This window comes from Gallinula chloropus (genome assembly GCF_964237585.1).
Source record: "Gallinula chloropus genome assembly, chromosome: 1".
Taxonomy (NCBI): domain Eukaryota; kingdom Metazoa; phylum Chordata; class Aves; order Gruiformes; family Rallidae; genus Gallinula; species Gallinula chloropus.
In genome coordinates this window covers 24,861,663-24,886,671 of record NC_140085.1, presented here as the reverse complement: position 1 = coordinate 24,886,671, position 25,009 = coordinate 24,861,663, and the positions used below count along the sequence as shown (strand labels likewise).

General features: G+C 39.7%; 1 protein-coding gene across 1 annotated transcript; it reads left to right on the top strand.

Moving 5' to 3' along the window:
* Positions 1 to 17,752: 17,752 nt before the first annotated feature.
* On the top strand, positions 17,753 to 24,212 carry SPIC (Spi-C transcription factor; the record flags this gene model as incomplete). Its single annotated transcript, XM_084264195.1, has 4 exons — positions 17,753 to 17,903; positions 19,271 to 19,389; positions 20,308 to 20,420; positions 23,789 to 24,212. 4 exons carry the CDS (start codon positions 17,753 to 17,755, stop codon positions 24,210 to 24,212), a joined length of 807 nt encoding a protein of 268 aa, XP_084120321.1.
* Between the last annotated feature and the right edge of the window lie 797 nt (positions 24,213 to 25,009).

Below are 25,009 nucleotides of genomic sequence, written 5' to 3'. Positions count from 1 at the left end.
CTCAGCGCAGACACTTTCACAAGCAGAGCACTAGCAACATCTTTGTCCTCTCTGACCTGTAAACAGTCCCAGAGATTCCCCTTCCCACAATTTACTGAAGTATGTTCTATGTGCTTTTTGCCTGTAATCGATCTGAGATTTTCTCATTTTGGTAATTTTTTTAATCGAGATGAACACTGAGAATCTGCAAATTGAGGGGAAGGAATTTTTAGCTAGTTACATTTTTGTTAATGTTGTTTTATAGGAATACTTCTGAGTCAACAGTCTTGAAAACATGTTTGGAACAAAAAAATGGTTACTGATGTTAAGGCACCTCCTGGTAGGAATTAAGAAGTCTGTTTAAAAGTCCATGACTTTTTTTTTTTTCTTTTTTTTTTTAAAAAGGAAGATGAGACTTCATTCTAAAGCAAGAAACTAGTGAAAACACAACACCTCCTATCTGTGGACACCATAAAAACTCCTTTAAAAGGCTGTTAAGATTACAAATAAAGTAATCAAAAGTTAGTTACAACCTGTCAAAATTAAATTGACAGGTACAACTTTCATTTGCCCTCAGTGTGTAAGTGTGCTATGGTACTACCATTCTCACATGATAGCCAACTGTTACTGCTACAAGATCCTTCCTTCATTCGGTGCATGTATGGGAAAGTGATCTTTTTCGGACTAGCTAGCCAGTGGGATTTCATTACTGATTGCATCCCCAAGCCTTGTCTACCACAAAGTCAGATGTTGCTTTCAAGGGAGAATTGCAAAAGCGAAGCAAAAAGTAGGATTGCTACCCTGGACTTTAGGAGAGCAAGTTTTGATCTCTTCTGGGACCTAATAGGAGCTATCCCATGGGCAAGGCTGTTAGAAGGTAAGCGGCCTGTGAGAGCTGGTCGGTGTTTAAACAGCGCTTCTTCCAAGCTCATGATCAGTGCGTCCCTATGAGAAAGAAATCAGGGAGGGGTGGCAGGAGACCTGTGTAGATGAGCAGGGAGCTCATGCATAAACTCAAAGGGAAGCAGAAGGTCCATGAATCATGGAAAAAGTGTCTAAGCCCTTGGGGAGAATATAGGAATGTTATCAGGACCTGCAGGGATGCAACGAGGAAAGCTAAAGCCCACCTGGGAATGAAGATGTCAAAGTGGTTAAATTACAGAATACCCACTAATTTTGTGTATTCAATATAAGATACCTAAGAACTCATGTTACAGAGAGTTGATCATTTGTGGGCAGTTCATGGGCAGTTCAGTGCTCAGTGACTACAGTTTGCAGATGATACTGCTCAGCATTTCTGCAAATCTGATACCAGGGTCTCAAGTCAGAAATCCTAAAAATGAGGAACATACAGTAAGTGACCACCTGTGAAAGTTTGTTCAAAGGGACTTGCCTAGCATCATTTGGGAACTCTGTGGTAGAAACAGGGTCAGAACCCACTTCTCCAGGGTAGTCTTCAGCTGCTTTAATTTTCAGTGTCATCTCTCTTCCTTATTCACTAGACAATTTCTAACTTCTGCAACAGATGCAGCAGTGTTTCTGCAAATGACGGTCATATTTACTGAACTGTCCCAGTTCACCATTAGAGCAAGATTGAATCCATGCAGAGAAAAAGTAGGGTCCTTCAGAGGAAAATGTTAAACTATACACCCGGGGAAAAGGGAAAGGGAAATGATTATGTTTTGATTTGGTATTTGGTGTTTTTGGATTGCTTCTGCGTTCTCCTGGAAGAGGCTCCCTTGTGCTCTGCTTTCAGATTCCTCAGTTAACAAAAACAACATTTGGAAAATGCCTGGCATAAAAAAACTTGATGAGTCTGCCACCTGCATCTCCATCATTTAGAGTTAACTGCTCAGCCAATGGCAATAGCAGGTCGCTATCTTCCTTCTTAACTAGAGAATCTTTACGGATATTTGCTTCAGCAGAGAAGCATTAAGAGATGAGGTGAAATCTTTGGTTCCACTGTAGTCTTGGGATTTTGGGAATGGGAAGAGGACATTGGTCCTTTCCCCTCCATTCCTCAAGCTTGCCCCCTCCTTCTTTGATCTTTCAAAAGCCTGTCTTCCCCCTCCACTATCTTTGGCTTAGATTCTTCTTTTCCCCCTCAATCCAAGACACATTGGCCCAGGTTTCTCATTCCCAATCCTACTCCCTTCATCCATATCCCACAAAATTAGTCCAGATTCTCTTACAAATCTAGGCCTTTCTTTTATTGTCTTGCCATACAGGTTCCAATCCTCTCTTCCCAAACCCTGGTCAAATGTCTCTCTGGCATCTCTCCCCACACTCCACTGAGCATGCTGAAATTCAGTCAGTTTCTGTGCAATCACTTTCCAGGGGGCAGTAGAAGAAAATATTGTTCCAAAAGAACAGGGAAAAGACATTTCTCATAGTGCTAGTGCTCAACCATATCCTGGTACAAAGCTTCAGTTACAGGTCAAGTCCTGATCTGCCTCTGTAGTACTTGTGCAGAGCATATACAGAAGTACATGCACAGTCTCATGCCTGGGAAGAAGCTGGGAAAGAACACAGCACATCCCCTTGCCCAGGGTCCTCCAGTTACAGATTATGAAGCATGGACGAAGAATTGCAGTGTCTTGAAGTGTTATCCAAATTCTGATGAGTTTTTATGGAACAAAAAAACCCCACCATATCCCCAGTACAAACCGGACTGCACCTGTGAGAGCTTCTGTGACTGATCAATAACCTAATTAAACAGTCGTAAAGGAGATGTTTTTTAAGGACAAAGCATTTCTACTTGCTGTGCATTTCAACTAACACTGTTGAACAAATACTCACCATGAGACACACAGTAACATAAAAATATAACACCTACCTAGTTATTTCTATCATGATTTGCATTTATAGACCTTTCTCAACATATATTTAGAGTCAACATTGAAAACAGTAAAGAATTGCAAGTCATCCCCCATGCTGCTGTAACTCCCTGACATGGGATGGAGTAAAGTTCAACCTCTTAGGCTGGCCATATGAAATATGTAATGTTTATGTTGTGTTTAATTTAACTGAGTAGGCTCTATATTCCCTGAATCTAAAAGTTGTTCAAGCCTCCAACGTATATTTTGCACAGGTAGTTATAAGAGCTTGGCTTTAAATGAGAGGTACATCAGACAGGTGAAAAATACTATTTGGTTTGAAGACTGATGTGGAATGGTTTTCATATTCCCTTGAGGCATTGTGCTAACAATGTAATTTGCAAACTGCCTTATCTGGAATGCTATTATATTTGTTCCTGTGTTTGACATCTTTTGGGTAAGCTGTAATGCAAGGCATAACCTTAATCAGGAGCTGAACTTGTCCAGGCATGTTAAGGGCATAGAGTTAAAATTTGCTTCTCATTAGGCATGAGTTTAAGACCACATCTGAATTTTTTCTAGATCTAGTTCTCTAGCTCTGAATATCTTTGAAGTGATCTTTAAAGAAGTAATTTTAAATTAAACATTTAATATCTTTATTCTAGACTTTTTTATATGACTGGATCAAGAGTTATCTGGCTAACAGCTTAATAACACATTCATAAAACAGGCAACCAGAAGCCTTTGTTTATAAACCCATGATTCTACTTCTCAAGTCATTTCATGTTTTTTCATGTTTCTTTTGTACCTACCTTTATTAGATACATGCTAGAAAATTTGAGTGAGCTCAAGTCACTGAGATCATGCTGTAGGTGTGGGTTGGGGGAACTCCATGGACGACATTTACGGGACCTATGTAAGTCTAAGGTGTGGCATAACTGTCAGGTCTCTCGCTTCTTTGTTGAATTTAATGCTAATTAAAAATTCAGGCATCCAGCCCTCTTCTGTTGTAGGTCTCTCTTAAAAGAATTAGGTTTTAAAGTATTTATCTGATTCTGTGGGCTTCTGTGAAAGATGAGTGGAAGTAGGAATGGTAAAGTGGCAAAAAAAACATTGCTAAATTTTGATCTTAACTGATAACTTTTCCCCTTAAATTTCACTTTTTTAGCCATTTACCCAATGGAATGTAGGCAAAAAATCTCATAGACAAGATACCTTTTACCTCAAAAAGAAACTGAAGAGAGTACGACCTAATAGAAACCACTGCAAAGAGACAGCTTCATTTGAAATTTAAAACCAAACCCCACTCAGCTTTAGCAAATTCTCTTTCAAAAATGATTCCAAGCCAGGAAGCAATTTTACTGACATGCCTCCTGCCCTACCATCAAGATAGAGTATTTCTTTAACACCAGTTTGTAAAAATCCCCAAAGCCTGAGTGCTTCTTCAGCACTTCCCTGATAATATAGGAAGCATTTATTTGCTAGTCGTAGCACTTTATGCCCACAATAACTGTTTGCCTTATGAAAACATAAAACCCCATTATTTGAGACAGCTGTATTTTAGTCACTTTCAGAGTATACTAGTGAGAGGAATTCTATTTTTAAAGAATTTTTTTTTCTGCTGTGCAGTTCCTTAAAATCTATTTTTTTTATCTAGAATTCTTGCAGAAATCTGACCCAGGTCTACTCCTTCAATAAAGACATAATATGCTCGGGTGGTGGGTTTTTTCCATAATATCGCAATAATACCACCAAGAATGGCTTTAAATAGTTTTATGTTTTAACTACTTTTATTCAGAGCATTTGACTGTTAGGTCGGGCTTTTTGTTGTGTTTCCAACTGAACTAGATCAACTGGTTACCTCTCACAATTTCTTTCCATCTTCCTCCCAACCATGCAGCTTCCTTCCTTTCAGATGACCTGTTTCTAAGTCTTCACTTCTCTGCTTTTTCCATCTCAGCTCTGTGTAGGAAATACCTGTCAAACTCCCTGGTGGGGATTAATGCAGATGTTTATCCCTGAAAACAGATGTTTTTTCAGAGGATCAAACTGCTAAGCTTTTGGTAATTGCACACTTAAACATTTTCTGAACTGTATGGTACCAGTCATCTAGTATAGCAATAACTTGCATGGGAATGATGTAAAAACTTGATCACACATTTTGCCTTAATAGAAAAAAATAGGAGCATATTCACTTGGCCATGCATCTGCCTGGGAAGTGCAGTGGGCCTTCCAGTGGCATGTTATGGAATTTGGGCCAGACTGTCAGGGTACCCTATTTATAGTTATTTAAGACAAAATTACTTGCAGCAGAAATAACTGTAGAAAAATTCCTGTGGCACATTTAATCTTTTGTTTGAAAGCCCAAACTGATATATCTTTTCAGTTTTCAGGAGGTTAATGCCAACATATAGTTTACTTTTTTAGCTCGTGGTCTTCTGATAAAATTACACATTTTCTATGAAAGGTGGTGCAGAAAACTCATATTTCTGTTACAAACATCTTCATCCCATTTTAAGTGGAAATGCATTTCTTTTATAGTGTCTTGTAGTATTTCTGCCTATTTTTAAGTTTTATATGAAATACATATACTTCGTAGGCCATATACTAATATCCTGTAGAGTCTTGAATGCCATTTAAGGTAAAGGTCAGGTTGTATTCTTATAATGGATAATATAGGTATTTTCATTAATAGTGCACTCATAAATAATGAGCTCTACTCAACACACTTAGGAATCACAGCCTAGTCCCATAATTTTTTCTCCACTGCTTTTTGTTATAGGTATAGTTTGCCATTGCTGGTAATTTACAGAGGATTGAAAGGTATTTTAGGGCCTGCTTAATAATAGATGCTGATTTTTCTTCTCGTTCAATAACTGCCGATGTGGTCCTTCAAGAGATGCTTATGTGGTCTGTCTGTCTCAACCTGGTATGTATCTTGTATTAAAAATGTTACGAGTGTACAACATTTATATACTGTTAGCCTCTGTATAAATCTGCTGCAGGTCTTTTAATTTTTGGTTGTTTTTCTCTATCTGCTACAGAGTTTTTAAGACCTTCTCTTTTTTTTTCAAATCTCTGTCCTTCTTTTTCTCCAATTTCATATGTTTTGTGATAGCTGTTATTGTTGTATCCAAAACCTTGGTGCAGGCCCTTTAAAGTCAACGTATCCTGAGACCTGATCATAACTATCAGTGGTTATTCTGATTTTTTATGTGCAAACTAGAATTAGAAATTCATGGAAGCAAATACTTTAGCAACAGGGATGTCCGTATGCCACTGATCACTTGAAACTAAGTCTCCATGCTTCCTCTGTTCTCGTGTGCTTCCTTAGGTATCCAGTGTGAGTCAGAGACAAGATACTAAGATGGATGAACTTTTGATCAGTTATTTCAGCTATTCTTGTCTTCTTAAGCCTTGTTCTTAAAGTCTGCCTCCTGCATCTTACAGTTAAAGAACACTTTTTTCATTCCCTTCATATTTGGGCTTTTTTAACCAACAATTCAAAACTCTTACACTGCAGTCAGCAACAATACAATTACATGCTTTTCTTGGTTTTCTAAGAAGGCATATATATATTCTGACAGTATTTCCTTTTCTCAACTATTCCCTCCCCTGGTTTGTTTCTGAGCTCTACCTGGATGTTTTTTCATCAGGAAATGGTTTTGTGCTCTTCCACAAGCTGAGCTGAAAGCACTGCTCTGCAGTTGCCTAAGTCTGTAAGCATTTAGTTTCATCAACATCTCTCCAGTTGCCTTTCAAAGACATATGAATGTCATACAAAAACATCTTAAGGTTCACCTCATGCAGGCATCCTGGCATTCCTCAAAGATTTGTAGCTTAAGGAATTTGATAAAATCTCTGTATTTAATAGCCCTGAGTAGATTTTGCTCCAATTTATTTTTGAAAAGGTATTATTTTCTGCAACATTCTGTAAATAACCGGCGTCTTCTGTAAATTAACATTTTGTTGTATGAAGTACAGAATCCTTTGCTGGTTGTGTACTTATCTCTGTGGTGTCTGGTAGCATCCCTTCTAATATTAGGACTGTATTAGAACTGACATTTATGTAATTCTTTAACTATATTCTCTAAGTTAATACTACTTTAAAAGATTTCTGCAATCCCTTCCACCCATCCACCCCCCCCGCCAATTTTTTTCCAGGCTGAAGAACCCGGGCTCCTCAGTTCAAGAAGAACATAGAACTCCTTGAAAGAGTCCAGCGCAGGGCCACCAAGATGATTAAGGGAGTGGAACACCTTCTTTATGGGGAAAGGCTGAGGGATCTCCAGCCCTTATTGGATGATGAGGGAACATTAGTGACAAGGGATAAGGACGAGGCTGAGGTCCTTAATTCCTTCTTTACCTCAGTCTATAATAGTAAAGATGGGTATTCCCTGAGTACTCATCCTCATGAACTGGCTGACAGAGAGGGAAGGAATAGCAAAATTCCCATGGTTAAGGAGGAAATGATTAGCGACCTACTTGGCCAGTTAGATACTAACAAGTCAATGGGGCCTGATGGGATTCACCCGAGGGTGCTGAGAGAACTGACAGATGTGCTAGCCAACCCCCTTTCCATCATCTATCAGCAATCCTGTCAGACTGGAGGCTGGCAGATGTTACCTCCATATATAAGAACGACTGGAAGGAGGATCCAGGGAACTACAGGCCTGTCAGTCTGACCTCAGTCCCGGGCAAGATCATGGAAAGGGTCATCTTGGGAGCTATCATGCAGCACATGCGTGATGGCCAGGGGATCAGGCCTAGTCAACATGGGTTTACAAAAGGTAGATCCTGTCAAACTAACCTGATCACCTTCTAGGACAAGGTGACCCACTTAATGGACAAGGGGAAGGCTGTGGATGTGGTCCACCTGGACTTCAGTAAAGCCTTTGACACAGTTTCTCACAGCATTCTGATTGAGAAACTGGCTGCCACTGGCCTTGACAGGTGGACCCTCTGCCGCCTTAAAAACCGGCTGGATGGACGGGCCCAAAGGGCAGTGGTGAATGGAACCAAATCCAGCTGGAGGCCGGTCACCAGTGGCATCCCCCAGGGCTCAGCCCTGGGTCCAGTCTTATTCAACATCTTTATCAATGACCTCGATGAAGGGATTGAAAGCTCCCTCAGTAAGTCTGCAGATGACACTAAACTAGGAGGAAGTGTTGATCTGCCTGAGGGTAGGGAGGCTCTTCAGAGGGATCTGAACAGACTGGACCGATGGGCTGAGACCAATGGGATGAAGTTTAACATGGCCAAGTGTAGAGTGCTGCACATGGGACATAACAACCCCATGCAGCACTACAGGCTTGGGCGAGACTGGCTGGAGAGCTGTCAGGAAGAGAAGGACCTGGGGGTGTTGGTTGACTGCAGGCTGAATATGAGCCAGCAGTGTGCCAGGGAGGCCAAGAAGGCCAATGGCATCTTGGCTTGTATCAAAAACAGTATGGCCAGTAGGTCTAGGGAAGTAATTGTGCCCCTGTACTCAGCATTGGTGAGGCCACACCTTGAGTACTGTGTGCAGTTCTGGGCTCCCCACCATAGGAAGGACATTGAGGTCCTCGAGCGAGTGCAGAGAAGGGCAACCAGGCTGGTGAAGGGGCTGGAGAGCAAATCATATGAGGAACGGCTGAGGGAGCTGGGGATGTTTAGCCTGGAGAAGAGGAGGCTGAGGGGAGACCTTATCACCACCTACAACTACCTGAAGGGAGGTTATAGAGAGTTGGGTGATGGTTTCTTCAGCCAGGTGACAGGAGATAGGACAAGGGGAAATGGCATGAAGCTGTGCCAAGGCAGGTTTAGATTGGATATTAGAAAAAAATTTTTTACTGAAAGAGTTGTCAGCGCCTGGAATAGGCTGCCCAGGGAAGTGGTTGAGTCACCTTCCCTGGATGTGTTCAAAAAAAGGGTAGATGAGGTACTTAGGGATATGGTTTAGTGTAGGATGGGAATGGTTGGACTCAATGATCTTCAAAGGTCTCTTCCAACCTTGTGATTCTGTGATTCTGTGATCTGGGGCTCTAACTTAGAAGAGGAGAGTGAGGGGTGACCTTAATAATGTTTATGAATATGGAAAGGGTGAGAGTCTGGAGGAGGGAGCCAGGCTCTTCTCAGTGATGGTCAGAGATAGGACAAGGAGCAATGGGTGCAAGCTGGAGCATAGGAAGTTCCATGTGAATATAAGGAAGAACTTTTTCACTGTGAGGGTGACAAAGCACTGGAACAGGCTGCCCAGAGAGGTTGTGGAGTCTCCTTCTCTGGGGACATTCAAAACCCACCTGGATGCATTCCTGTGTGATTTAATCTAGGTGATCCTGCTCTGGCAGGGGGATTGGACTAGATGGTCTTTCAAGATGCCTTCCAACGCCCAATGTTCTGTGATTCTGTGTGAAGAAGCAATGCTGCCTTTTTGCATAGCTAGAAATGACCCAGTCTGACTAGATCAGTGACTTCCTTCTTTCTAATGCTGCCCTGGATCCAGGTGCTGCACTTTTCCCTGTCTGATGTCCCCTGCGCTGTCCAAGCTGTCAACTCTTTCTAGACCATTTCTAATGCTAATGGACAGGTCTTTCACCTGGGTGATTTCAGAAGCTTTGTTTTAAAATGTGGATAAGAGCTGCCTCGTCTTAGTGGTTGTGGTTCTGTGGTGTGGGACACTTTCTGTGGAAAGAGATCTGGAAACAGCCTTTTCAATAGTTAATTGAGATTCAAATTTAAATGGCCCACTGAGGCACAGCTTCAAGATGAAGAAGTGCTGTAGCCTGGATTTAACAAGCAGGTCTATTGTTCAGGGCCTTCTCCTGAATGGTGAGGAATGTGAGGTTAAACTCATGAAACCGAGGAGATAACTGAACCCACATCACGACTGCCTGCGGCAGCTCTGCAGTCACTCAGCAAGCATGCAGTGAGGCTTTAAAAGCAAAGAAGGGGCTGGGAGTTCAGACACCTTCAAGTACTAGTTAGCTAAAGTGCTTTTACTTCCTGCGTGGTGCTGTGGCTGCTGATTCAATTTTGAGATACAAAACTGCCTCCAAGTTCTTCAGAGGAGAGTAATGTATTGCATTCTGAAGACACCAAATACATATGTATTTTAGTACCTAAATTGTAAAGTCTGCTTTTTATTGACCTGGCAATACATCTATGCAGTGGATAAGCCGTAATGTGGTTGTAGGTGCTATAGCAGTTATTATATGCCTATCTGTTCAGCTTTTTCCAAAATAGACACAATTGCTTCCTTCCATTCTTTAGAGTTTAAAAGTCTCTACCTAGTCATAACATTTGTCAAATCTCAGCTTTATGATTTATAGGGAATGGGCTTGAAATGGGATATTGAATGAATCCCAAATGATCTAAATGAAGGTATGTTTCTTTCACAAATAGCTTAATTACTTTGAAAATACTGCTTCCTTTTTTATCCTTTATCAGACTCACCTCCTAGTGATGGTTTTTCCTTTATCCATTGCTATTTTTATGATATCTTCCCACATTATTATGACTTGCTTCAGTTTTCCACTGAAGTATTATTGATTCATGCGTGTTTTCCTAATATTTAAGGGAATAATCATTATATCTGTACATTAATCAAAGTAATTATTTAATGTTTCACTTTAAAATCTTTTTTTAGTTGAGGTTGTGCTTTTTTCTTTTTTTTTTTCCCCCAATGCACTTTTTGGTTATTAGTTCCTTGTGCTTCTTTTGTGGTTTCTGGTTTTCTATCTTCACGGGGCTTCCCAGCAGAAAGTAACTTCCTTTGGTTATATGGAGCCAAAGAAGAAGCTTCGTGAGAAGCCCTGCTGACACATACAACAGGACCAATATATTGGGTCTAGTTGTAAAGTGGGTGCTTTAGCTATGGGTTTTCCTTTGAAGAGCTGATCTGCCCACTTAGGAAACTTCAGCCTTTATCCTGAACTTCTCTTTTTAGGCCACAGAAGAGGCAATTCCATGTTTAGCCCTAATCTCTGCAGTGATTTATCCAAACACCTAAATTTATGACTTTAAGTATTTGATGGTTCTAAGTGGAATATGCTACAGAGGTAAAATTAGCCAAGGAAATATATCTTTTCAGGTTGGATCATAAGTTCTTAAAGCATACAAAACATTAAGATACAAACATATCGGTGGTTTTGTTTATATCCTTTATATTAAGATACTAATATGTAACTCTGAAATAGCCTAAAAGTAGAAGGTATCTTCTTAATAAATAGTGAAATATTTTTTCTTTCAACTTTGAAGTCTAGAAAAGTATTGTCTAACAGGATTAAATAATTTAAAAAGCAGAATATTTTAAAGCAATATTAAAATTAACAACATGATTCTGGTGTGGGAATCCCAATGTGATATGCAAAGGTTTCATAATCAAAGGTAAAGAAATTTATCTGTTTGAGATAATCTCTCATTTTAGGTTTAAAATTAAATTCATAAAACATCGTCAATATCTTTTTCCTTCCACAAGAAAAAGCTTCATGCATAAGATATACTTGAATATAATTATTGGACAAAGCTCTTTTAAAAGAATGTTGCCCCATAAGTAGTTATGAAGAGCTCTTACATGGATTAAAATACAAAAATGACACTCTTGCTGTTTAACTGACTGTACTGCTTTATGAAGTAGCCAAAGAAGTAAAACAAATCAGGAAGTCAGGGAAGAATGTGCAACAATAGTGCTGGCACAGTGAGTTTCCCCTTACTGTACTGAAAATACTACTAGTGTCAACTATGAGCCACAACCTCTGTTTGTACAAATCATCACTGGTCCTTTGGCTTTGGTGGCTCTATACCAACTTCCGACAGCTAAGGAACCGATACTATAACTCCACCAATTACAATAAAAGTTTATATTTTTCATTGCAAAGAGTTTGCCATTTGTAGAATGATTTGTAAGACAAAGAGTTGGAACTTATGATGTATACTCATCTTCTGGTATTTGAATAAACAATCATGTTTGTAGAAATGTATTAGGTCTCCCAACACAAATGGAACCATTAGACCTTGTTTCAGTAACTGATTGACCGTAACTGTGTTTTTAGTATTTATGTGTTTTTTCTGTATGCATTCTACGCTAAATTATCTGACCAAAATCATGGTAAGCAATAATACTTAGGTTGGTACTAAGCAGCATTTATTTCCCTTTTGTCTTTGTTTGGTGTTTTAGGTTTTGTTTAGGGAGAATTTTCAGGATATTCTGGGGCTGGGAATGTAAATTTAGGCATTTTCTGACCCCACTTATTTGATGTTTGGATTCACTGTGAGACACTTACTTCTGGATTATCACTGCACTCTAACGGAAAAGAAGACTTCTCCATGTGTTGATCCCTGTTGTTGCTGTGTAGAGAAAAGGCTGCTTCCTTTTTGCCAGAAGCTTCCCGTTTCTTCTGAATCTTGAATGGAGCAGACCAGAGGCAGCATAATGGCAGGCAGAGATTTGAAAGTTCACTGACTGACATGGTTGGACTCAGGAGGTGAGCCACAGGCATGTAATCTGTCAACCCTTCCACTTTTGGGGAGACAGTATCTGCAGTTGTGTAATTATTGTGGACCAACACCTAAGAGGATTCATGACAAAGATTGTTAGAGAGCTGCACGGACAGAAGAGGGGTGATACAGGGGTCTGCCAAGGGTTAGAACAAGTATGCAAGCACAGAAGCTCTCTGTGGCTTTCGCATTCACTTGTTTCTGCTTTCTGGAGATTGTTGAGTTGTAAGTGGTCTGTTCCGTATGGACTAATGACTCCCTGGAACAGAATCATTTCTACAACCAGTTGGTTTTCTTTTCTGTGAAGTGCCTTCTATAGTTAGTGGTCTATCTGTGTTATTTGGGCAGTTACAAATTGCCTGATACTAAAAAAAAATATCTGAGAAAGCTACAAATGTGAGAAAACTCACCATTTCAAGTTTTGCATTCCTTTAGGAAGGGAGCGACTGTTTTTTATTCTACGTTTGAACAATGCATCATGTAAGAGTCTTTATACTTTCTCAAGCCCTCTTACAGACAAGTGCTGTAACACAATGTTTAGTTCTGTCTTTTATTCAAAGAAAGGTGAAAATTCTTCTTCTTTACCATTACTATGAAATAGCTTTGAATGCCCAGCAGGATGAAAGAAAGTTCTGAAACTTAATAATTCTGTTGTTGGAAGTTTAATTTTAAAACATAGAGGAAGGAGAAGGTCTTGGTGTTGTGGTTTCTAACTGATACTCAGACTTTGATATCAGGCACATCCATTGTTTGAGAAGTTAAAATGTGAATAGTAAGTTCTCTTTCTTGGGTTTGTATCTGTAATCCGTCTTCTCATGCAATGCAAAAATCAAAGCAGGCTTTCTTCTGTAATAACATTTCTTGGTACAGGCCAGCATGCTGCTTGCCTTGGCTGTACTGTGATCTGTTGAGGAGTGAGCAGATGATGTTAGCTGACGCTCAGTTGTGAGCTGCCAGGGAGGTAGTATGAGTCCTTGCTCTGAGCTTGTGACAGGCCAAAGATACAATGCACAAATGGGTTACAGAGTTTGAATCTACCCTATTACGATGGCGTTTGCTCTTGCTTTTATGGTGTGTGTTTGTGCAGCATATGGTACCTTCCTCTGAAAACAAACCTTTCGCTGACCTGCCCTATGGTTGTACCCTCCTCTTTGAAATGAGAACATTCTGATCAAGCAATTTGATTTAGGAAGACTGATTATTTTAATCCCTCAACCTTCACCTTCTTTTATTACTGAGGTGTGTTGGCGCCGTCCAGCAGCCACACACCCACACAGCTGCTCTCCCACTTTGCGAATTGAACTTAATTTATTGCCATAATATACTTAATTACTGTTTCAGGTACTGGGAAGCAAAGAAGACAAACATTAAAACATCTTTCCTTCCTCTTTCCCAGGCTCAGCTACACTCCAGACACATCTCCTCCCCTCTTGTTATCTCCACAGGTTACACTCAGTCCCTTCAGTGAGGCAATGAGTGGCACAGGTGGTTGGACTCAGGACGTAGTGGTTTCTCTCAGCTTCTCCTTGTTTCTCACCCTTTCTTCCACTGTTGCTTCCTTCTTACTCATTTCCTCTGCACCAATGTGGTCTCTCAGTGGGCGACAGTCCCTTTAGGGTGTGTTTGCTTGGTCATGAAGCACCTCCAACTCCTCTGACCTTGTTTCTACCCTTGTCGGCTTGTTCCCTTGTGCCATCCTTGTCCTCTGTGATGTTCTTCCCCAGGCTCATCTCTCCCCCTTTTGCATTTTTTGTCTTCTCCTTGGTATGTTTTCACAGAGGCTCAGCACACGTGGCTGATGGGCTCCACTTTAACATGCAGTGGGCCTGTTGCAGCGCCAGCTGGAACTGGCTGTGACCAGCACAGGACAGCCCAGATCTCCTTCACAGGGGCCACCCCTGCAGTTTCACGACCAGGATGAGTGGGGAGCACAGGAGGCCAGAACAGTAATCGCCCAGCTTCAGGTAGAGACAGAGGAGTAGGCAGGTCGGATTGCATCAGCTGAGGGCCTATTGGGATGTCATTTATCAGGAAGAAACCCAGGAGGGATCTTGCAGGTGATTCATGATTTTAAATCCAAGACATAGTTGTACTTCAGGAAAGAACTGAACCATGAAATCTGTTTTTCCATGTTGCAAAGGAAAGTTAATTGTACGTGGAAAGGAATTTAGATTTGTAATAATATTTTGGCCTGCAATCCAGTTCTGAGTCATAGATAGTGGTTAATTTTCCTTTATAAGTCCAAGAGAAATGCTACAAAATGGAACTTATATTTAAAAAACCACCACATGAATGTATTAATTAATTTCATTTTAAAAAAAAGATTCTGAATCTTTGTGGCACAAATTTGGAAAAGGCAGCTTGCATCTGAAACTAGCAGAAATTATTGGTGCTAACATTGCCTTCAAACTGCTTCCACTCAACATTCATAACCAATCTAGTTCTTGACTATGGTTCTTGATTGAGGGAGTATAGGTAAGTTGCTATTTTCCAGCACTTTCATGGCAAATGCTGAGGAACATGTGTAAAATGTGCTTCTGAAAGACTTGGCTGCAAAGAGCTATGGCACAGGATAGATTACATCATCAATAAAAAGGTTTGTATTGAAAAATGGAGTTCCTAACCTGTAGGATGCACCACCATGTTTTGTACTTGGTCAGAAAGAGTGTGTCATATCTTGGACATTAGAAAAAACTGGACATTAGAAAAAAAAATTTTAACTGAAAGAGTTGTCAGGGCCTGGAACAGGCTGCCCAGGGAGGTGGTTGAGTCATCTTCCCTGGATGTGTTCAAAAAAAGGGTAGACAAGGTACTTAAGGCTATGGTTTAGCTTAGGATGGGAATGGTTGGACTTGATGATCTCCAGAGGTCTTTTCCAACCTTGTGATTCTGTGATTCTGTGATATTAACAACTAGAGCTTGTCTGAATCTTTACTGAATACTTCAGTTAATGCTTTAGAGCTGGCCCTGGGCTGTAAGCATGAGCTCTGAAGGACAGTTCTGAAATTCCCTCCAACTCTTATTTTGAGGTCTAGATTGGTCCATTTCTTACACTGAGCAAAGCTACCAGGTAACACCTTGAAGTCCACTGCAGTTTGTATGGGACAGAGGAAGGATGTAGGTTTTTGACCTAAACATAGAATAACAGAGACAGATTTCTTAGCATGTGCCACAGTCGAAAGAAATCTCTCCCTGTACTGAGAATGTTTTGGACAATCACTAAAACACTTAATTTTATTTTAAATCAGTATAAAACACCTTTGTTTTGTGCAGAATGAAGGGCCATGCTAGCAGTTTACTATACCTTTACTCTCAAAAAAATCCCTAGCCAAAACACTTCCCTAAAATCAGCTATTTAATGCAGCCCCTTCGCCAGCCCATTGCTGCGGGAACTCAGACTTTCCTTTATCTATGAAACCAGACAGATCCTTGTCTCACATGTGGAGCTGAAATTCTAGGTAAGTGTCCAGGCTTCTTTTTAAACTTACCTAAGGTCTGACTTTCCCTTTTTCTCTGGTGTGAATTCAGCTGTGTAAATTGTATGACCATTCAACGATACCTTGCCAGCACTTGCACGCTTTAGACTACGAAAGGCACCAGCAGTGACTGTAGATGTTCCGTCAAGGTACCGAGTATCAGTTTGGAGTTAGACAGAAGCAACGTATGGAAAGATAATTGCTTAAAATTAAGGGAACACTATGTGGGGATCTTTTCAGAGGAGATTCATGTCTTCAGTATCTGCAACTACCCCAAGAATCTCTGGCCACCACTGCAGCTAAAGGATTAACATGGCCCATTCTGGTTTTAGAATTGTTAGATGGGTTTATTGAAAAACTTGCTGCACCAAAGTCAAAGAGAAAGATCCTGTGGACTTGTGAGGCCAATTTATGGAATCACCAGGATTTCACAATATGTGCTTGGTCATCAAGATTTTAAAAAAACTTTTACCGATTTTAACAGTACTTTTTAATATATTTATCTGAGGCACAATTCCCAGTTAGAATATTCATAATTAGTCTCTGTTAAAGTTATTCCTCATTTATATTTCTGTATCTTGTCTCTCCTTTGCATCTTAAAACATCACAGAGAAACCAGTCTTGGTTCTGCTGAAATTACTGCCAAAATACCCGTTTTTTCCCAGAGATTATAATCAAACATGTAATGAATAAATTACTGATATATTGTTATAACATTTACAATTTTAAAATAATAATGTTCATGAGAATGGGAAAAATTGCAAGGTAACAAAACCTGATATTGCAGTTGTAATCTGCAACAACTACAGACAAAAAAGTGGTTCAAAGGAATTGTTTCTGAGTAATGTATACACAGTAAAATCCATGTTAAACTGGCTGAAAATATGTCTATTTTAGCTATTTATCAAGCAATCACATTTACTTCTGCAACTCACAATTAATCTGACAGTTTATTTATATTCATACAGTCATATGCTAATCTGCATAATGACAGTTTTTTAACTGCAAACCAAAGGGACTTAAACACTTGTTTTTAATTCAGGTTGTTATTTGGGAAATTTGCAGTTGTACTAAGACTATGTTGTCAGCAATAACACATTTTCACTTCTTTATGTCTTTAAAATGTATTTACAATGATGTGGATAATAATCTAAAAGTTACAGTATTAGTAAAACTAGAAACTTTTGTACCAAAAATATTATAGAATTATAGAGTGAAATAAAATGTTGCAAGTATTTAATTTCATTAAAATACCACTTTTTAATTATCAATTATTTTTATATGTGATATTAAATATATTTTATTTAATAATTGGAAATAAGACATAATTATTTCATTTTGTGAATTTTATTTATACCGAGAGAATTATTGGTTATTTTGAAACATATAAATTTTAAAATGCTGTTTATTTTAAACAGGATTCAAGTTTTGATATCTAAATAATGGTAAGTCGACAATGCCTTTATTATTTCTCATAATTGAGTGCTTCAAACTCAGGCAAACTCAGATTTGGGGGCATCTTAAAGATTTTTAGAACAGGACTTTTTAATATTACAATAAACATTTTCCTGAAAATCCAGAGTTGGTTTCCTATAACATTTTCTCTCCATCATTCTGTGATTCTATAACCACTTCATAACTTGTGAGTAATAACTTTTGTCATGTCAATATTATCAAATGATGACTTTGGCTTCTTAAATCATGTTATATAAGGGTTACATATGTCTGTATTACATACTATAAGACACATTAGAGTGTAAGGGTAATGTGTCTTACCCTTTATGTAAACTTCTGCTGCAAATTAAGGAAATGAACCTTGAAACTTTAGCACGACCAAGTAATGTGAGTTGTCCCACTGACCTCAAAGAGACTTCTCCAAGGAGTGAGAACTTTCTCATAATAGTAAACAATTATGGTGATGCCTCCGTGCCTGCAAACTACATATTCCAGGAGGATGTATATTCTATATAATCACTTCATTTATTTGGGATTTTCTGACTGATAATGTTAAAAGAACCAGTCTGGTCTTTTCTGGCTCCTGACAGAAAAATGTCCTTACAGAGTTTTCCTGACCAAGACGTACTGGGCCAGGCTTTCGAAGATGCGCTAGAGGTACTGCAGCAGCACTCTGACAGAGAAATGCAGTTTTCACCAGGTAAAAAACAAAAAAGAGCTCTACAACTACAGGATATGTGACCATAGTGCACCAGCCATTTTCCAGTTTTATTGTTTTAATTGAAAAAATGCCCTTCTGTTTTGCTGTGAATAAACTCACGTAACAAAGAATTTCGGGGTGGGAGGGTGGTGGAGAAAACAAAAGTCCAAGAATCCAACAGGTGAAATTAATTTCCAGAATTACTGTTTTTACATTAAAAAATAAAATTCAAATATTTTTACGCAGTAATGGTAGCTTGAGACTGGACAATTAGTAGAAAGGTTCAAGATTTTTGAAGCCAATTGAGTAGATTTGCTTCGAGATTTGTTTATCTTGCAAAACTTAAAATACATTCACACTGTAAATTGTTGTATTTCAGGAAATATTTTGGCAAGTAAATTACTATAAAATTTTAATTCCATATTTGGTGTTTTTACATTGTGAATAGAAATCTAAAGAAAGGAAAATAGGAGCCTACTTCAGAAATATTTTCAGTCCAGAACAAAGTAACTACTGTCTTCTGTGTGGAATGCATTTTATAAGACAAATTGGGCCATATCTTCAGCTGTTGTTAATAAATGTATGGGTTTCCTGCATTGTTAATTTACATGTGCTGAAGGCCCCACCATTTATAATTTCTTTCAGCATTCTTGGGTGCATCTGTTATTAGGGCCAATGGAGAGGGGTATCTGACACTTTCAACTCAGTGTTCACTATGTCCCACAGTTGCACCCACATTTCCACTTGCAAGAGCACCATCCAAAATCTTATTCTGACTGTCTGTTGTGTGCAATTTATTCCAGGTGCCTCAGTCTGGTGTTCTGCTTCTTTTAAACATCCTAAGGTCCTGGGTTCCTTCCATGTGGTTCTTCCAGGCACCGCAGATGCTCTTACACTCCTTCACTATTTTCATGATTGGAGACTGTTATTTGTGTTGTACTAATGGCCTGCAGAAGAACTAACTGACATTCCCATCTCCTTGCTAATATGTGTATTATAGTAGTCTGTAATTATCCCATTCATTATGTTTAATGATCTGTTTGCCCCTCCTTTTTCTATTAACCAAACTGTCTCATATTACTATGGAATATCTGACATTTTTATCTTAAAAATATTGTTTCTCATTGTGAAAGCAAAACCCCCCACAGCCTAAGGGTGTGATTAGCAGTAACAGTACAGATTATATTGAATAACCTGCTGATAGGAAGCATTATGGCTCTGGAGAGTTTATTGTCTAAAACACAGCCATAGGACAGATGCTTTTTGACATACCCAGAAGCATATTAGGTTGTTTGCCTCTGAGGTTTTTTTCCCCCTCCCTCTCCCTTTTACTCGCTCAGCTTTTGCTCCATCCTCCTAATTCTCAGGTTATAAAAATTGCCTGACTGTGATTAACCATCATCACCACCACCACCTCCGAGGAAGTCCCAGCTACTCTGCAGCACCATCTACAGAGGACCCAGGGTATAGCTGGAGAAACGTGATTGTAAGTAAACTGATCACTGGTAGCAGAGCCGACATAAATGGGAAATTGTTTGCTCATTTGTGATTTCTAATACGAATTATTTTGCTAAATTTAACTGAAATTCGGTCTGTCTAGGGGTGGTTCAGATGAAATTGTGTTGGTTAATATTTTCAAAACACGTTTAATAGTATCTTTTTAGGATTCATCATAGCTGTTTGCCTCTTGTGTTCCTCTGGTTCATCATACAACACGACAACTAATAATCAAACCTACTAATACAATAGGGAAAAGGACTTATCTCTATTATCCAGGAGCAGGCAGAGAAAAACAACTTCCAGCTGCTGTGAGAACATACCACACCTTTGATTTCTTCTCCAGCAATTTCATTTAGGGGTGCTGGAAAGACCAGCATTATCTGTACTCTGAGCTCAGCCTGAGCCTGTGGTCCATATTCATTCTCAAAAATTGGGATCGTGGCCTCACATCCAGGAGGTATGGAAAGTGAATATAGCAGGGAAGGTAATTTCAGACAAACAGATTCCACAACAGCCCATTTTCAACCAGCAGATTAGTGACAACACAACATGGGAACTACTGAACATGTAGGAGCCACGGTCCAGGCGGCCCTTGTCTTCTACTAACTCTGGAAACCTCTGGTCCTCTGCTTCCAGCAGAAGGGGTGAAGATCCAGAGTGAGGCAACTACTCTGTCTTCCCTCTTATCTTCTCCCCTGGTGAGCAGTCTGTCCCGCTGGACATAAATCAGTGCCACTTGTTACGGTACAGCACACGGCATGCCGTTGTGGCTGGGAAAAGTCTTCCATGGGTGAGGCCATGAAAAGTTACATTTTGCAGGCTTCAGGCACTTAATTCCTAAAAGTTTCTTTTCCCTTAGCGAACGTGCTCTATTAGTAACTCTTTTTTGTCTTAATTCTTGAAGACCAGTGCAGCGGATTTTTATGCAGATGAGGCCATCTACCATACGCTGCCGAACACCCCAGAAAGCCAAGTGATACATGCTGCTGCTGGCCAGCCAAAAGCAGGGAAAGGTACGTACAAAGAGCATATCTTGAGAGGTGCATTATGTTACTTTGAAAAAATCTTTTGGCAAATCATGCTCTTTTTCCTAATTTTGTTACTTCTAATGGGAAAAAAATAAATTAACATTTAGTGGTAGCTAGAATATAACTGCTAGTGTTCAGTTCCTGTCTGCTAAATCTCATGAGGTAAGATAAATCTGTTTATCATCTTATTCTGTCTTCTTGTTTAGTATGTGGAAAAACAAACCAGGGATGCGTTTCACTCCAAATCATGTCAGAGGAAGTCTGATACAGAGAAGTAAATCTAGCTATCAATAATATCTTTATCCACTTTAATAACTTATTTTATTTCATGTGATCCAACTGTGGTTTTCCTGAAAGTTTGTCACATACATTGATATTTCTACACCTGGATTTATGCCTTTATTTACTTTTCAAATTACCTCTTAGCTTTTGTCACTTCCAGTGTGCATTTTTATAGCCTCTTTTGTGCTCCTTTTGGTTGACTTTATTTGAGCAGATACCTATTTTGCAAACAATAGGTCAGGTGACATTGGTCATTACAGTACTTCAGTTGTTTATTGCATTCCTTCTTTGGGGTTTTTTGGGCACTCGGCATCCTTTCTATGACTCTGCTAGATGAGATTTACAATACTTCCACTCTGAGCTGTTGTACTTCTTTTGACCATGGGCTCTTTTTGAATAGGTTCCTGGTTTTGTAGCTTGTTGAAATCCCCACATGGTGTCACTTTTTGGTATCATCTCTTCCCATTGATGCTGAACACTGGTTTCTGTTGCTTAATAGCTACTACTACTCCAAACCCCTTGGGACAATGGGGAGAGTAGCCTCTCCTTATAAGTTTGTACTTCTAGTGTCTGAAATTCATCATTGCAAATGAAAAATTTCCAGTCCAGAGATAGTGTTTTTCTATTACCTGGTGTTTCACTGGGTTGAAGAATTTTACATGTCAGTGTCTGAATTCACCTGCAGTTGTTACTGCTCTGTTGAACTTCCATTTCCTATTTCATATATCCTTTACATTATTATTAATTTTCTTTTCCAGAAGGCCATTTGCATAAATTTTCAGAATGACTGACTGTTCTTACAAGGTTTTTTGTGTCCTCTTATGGGGTCTTTTGTGTGTGTCCATGGTGGTATTCCTACCAGAAATTTGTGGTTAGTATTTCTGCTATACCAAAATAAATTTAGTTTTCTTGGCTGCTTCTTGAGACACGAGAGGTTTTCTGAACACTAGCAAGAACTGTGGCCATTTAGGAATAGATCTGTAGATGAAATAATCAATAGTGAATACGTGAAGTCTCTATCTGAAGTGTTTCATAAGGATTTATTTAGGACAATCTCTAGGCTGGATGCAGGTTCTGAAAGCTGAAGTGATTTAGATGTGTTTCAGGAAAGCATCTTTGCATTTGGTTTCCTCTGAAGGAGTCCAGTTCATGCACATCAAGACTATTCCATGCTCTGAACTGAATCTCAGTAAGTGGAGATAATCAAGAGAGGTACTTCAGAGAGAATTAGGCTGCTTTGGGAAAATTCAGCATAGAGGTCTAATGCAGATGCTCTGAAACTCCTTCTGGGGGAACCTGCCTTTCTCCAGTGACCACATAGGAAACCTGTAGACACTAGCCTGCTAGCTTAGACTGATGTTCAGGGCCTGGTAATGAACACCACTGGCTTATGCAATGAGATGCAGTGCAAAGATCCGTGAGCTAACCCCAGCTCAAACTGGTGCATCCACGTTGTGTAGCACTTTGGAGGTAACAACAGGGGTCTAAAAGCATAGCTGCGTTGACACATAAAAGCAAGTATGTTTTAAGCTTCTCATCTTGGTAATACTGTATGTATTTCTAGAATATGTGCATCTAGTCGCAGGCCACTTTTTATTTAGACGATGAAATTTTGTTAATTTTTTGGAAAGTACCTCTGATTTCAGGCTCTTCTTCCTAGCCTGACTGTCACTTCTCTCCTCTTTCCTTACCACGAGATGCAGAATTACTGTCATCCCTAACAGATGTCTTTGCTTGACCTCAGTGTTCCTTAGCAACTGTCACTTTTCCCCTGTTCCTAGTTTAAAATAGCTATGCGAGACAAGACTTTATGAACTTTAGGTGCAGCTGCTTGTTTCCACTTTGGTTAAAGTGGAAGCTGTTCTTCTGCACAGACTCCCCTTTCTGCAAAATGTTCCTCTTTGTCTCATAATCTTAAATTCTTCCTCCTTACAGCAGCTTCTTGGTCACCCTTAGCTTTGTGAAGGGAACTAGAAGAACTTCAGAGAGAGGGATCCACAAGACCTAAGTGAAACTAAATAAGCCTCACTAGTAAACTTAAGTTTGAGAGCTAAGCTTTTGGGGAGAAGCACTTAGCTCACTGACAAATATTGCAGTTCTGAGCTTGCTTTATTCTGCATGGGAATAGAAGTTGACTCTTTTGCACATTGTTAGAAAACTACAGGGTACCAGAAGGTCTAGCTCCTTATTGACTAGGTGAGATTTATGATTCAAAACTAGCTTGCTCTTCCTGCTCATCTACTGACCCTTTCTTATATCCCCAAAACACTCCTGAAACATCCCTGGAAGTGTTTAAGGCCAGGTTGGATGAAGCTTTGGGCAACCTGGTCTAGTGAAGGGTGTCCCTGGCCATAGCAGGGGGATTGGAACTAGATAATCTTTGAGGTCCCTTCCAACCCAAAGCATTCTATCATTCTATGAAACAAACCTGACAAAATCTAGTCACCTCAAAATTTTTGAGCTTTGATTTAGCAGAGAAAGCATTTTTATTCAATTGCATTCAGACTGGCTCTCCAGAACCTCTCTCATGCACTGTTAGAGAATGTAATTTCCTGTGATGAGTCCCTTGACCATTCACCTCCACAGCTTGTGTCAGAAGACTGCTGAAAGTAGCTTCTGTCCCCTCATCATCCTTATAGCCCTCCACTGGACTCTCTCCAGTATCTACCTGTCTTTCTTGAACTGGGTAGCCCAGAACTGGACATGTTACTGCAGATGTGGCCTCACCAAGGCATAGTAGAGGGGGAGGATAACCTTTCTTGACCTGCTGGCCACGGTCTTCTTAATGCACCCCAGGACAGCATTGGACTTCTGGGCCACAGGGGCACACTGCTGGCTCATGTTCTTCTCTGCAGAGCTGCTTCCTAGCAGGTCGACCCCTAGCCTGTACTGGTGCCTGTCATTATTCCCATATATGTTGAATAGTTTATACTGATCTTTTAATTTGTGACAGGATACTAGTTTTACCTATGCTTTGGCCTATAAGACACTTTCCAGGAAAAAGACAGCTGCTTGTCTTTTAAAACAAGTGTAAGTTTTGTTCTGACCTTTTGTACTTTGCTTCTTAATAGGCAGAAAAAAACTTCGACTGTTTGAGTACCTTCACGAGTCCCTGTATGATCCAGCTATGGCAAACTGCATCCAATGGGTGGATAAGCCCAATGGTGTCTTCCAGTTCGTCTCCAAAAACAAGGAGAAACTTGCAGAGCTGTGGGGCGAAAGAAAGGGAAACCGCAAGATCATGACATACCAGAAAATGGCCAGAGCACTGAGGAATTATGGAAGAACAGGTGAAATCATTAAAATTCGAAGGAAGCTAACATACCAGTTCAGTGCTGTTGTTTTACAGAGACTTGCTCCATCTTATTTCTTGGGAAAAGAAACAATTTATCATCCGTACATTCAGTCTAATCAAGAGTTTCAGTGTGCAGATGACTGGATCAATTACAGTAATTACATGTATAACAATGGCTATGCATTACAGCATGCTAACAGCTAGACGTGCCTTTTACATAAACAGGTCTTTGTCAGCTAACAATACTTCCCAGCACAGGAGCTCCTCTCTGTACATAGCTCTTCCTTTAAGATATCATACAAACACACAAAGAGGAGGGTTTTAAAAATGAGTTGGCCTAGTTTTGTTCCCTTTGAAATCAATGATAAATGGAGAAAACCAGCAGCTGTAGAGCATGTTCTATTTTCCGTAACATAAATCAGAGGAATTACTTCAGATTCAAGCTCATATATCCAAGATCAGGATCAAGGCTTTTGTCTGTTAGCAGACATCAAAGATCCCATCCTGACAACACTCATTGGAAATTTGTATGCAACTTTCCAACATTTCCAATCAGAATTTAGATGCTGTTGAGCCATAGAGCTTGGACTCCCTATCAGTTGGGTGCACTTGAATGAGAAAAGGAAGAGATTCGCCAGCTGCATGAAGCTACTGTCTGCTTTTTTTCATCAATATTCTTTGTTAAGAGGCATTTTATGAGCGAATGCCTGGCTAAATGATAGAGTCCACATGAAGGTGCACCTGTTGGCCAAGTTGTTAATCCTTAATCACTTAAATTAACATATCTCAGCACAGATCCTGACATGCGGTATTAGGATTGCCAGGTGCACATTTCACTATTGGCAATGGATTCGTTAGAAAAGTGGCCGTAACATGACAGAGTTAGTGAAGGATTATGTTTTTCAGGAAGTTATTTACAGTTCTTCCCCCACTAATATGAGAAGCTGAACTTTTCATCCAGCAGTTCTGTACTCACCTAACAAACATAGCTTTGGTATTTA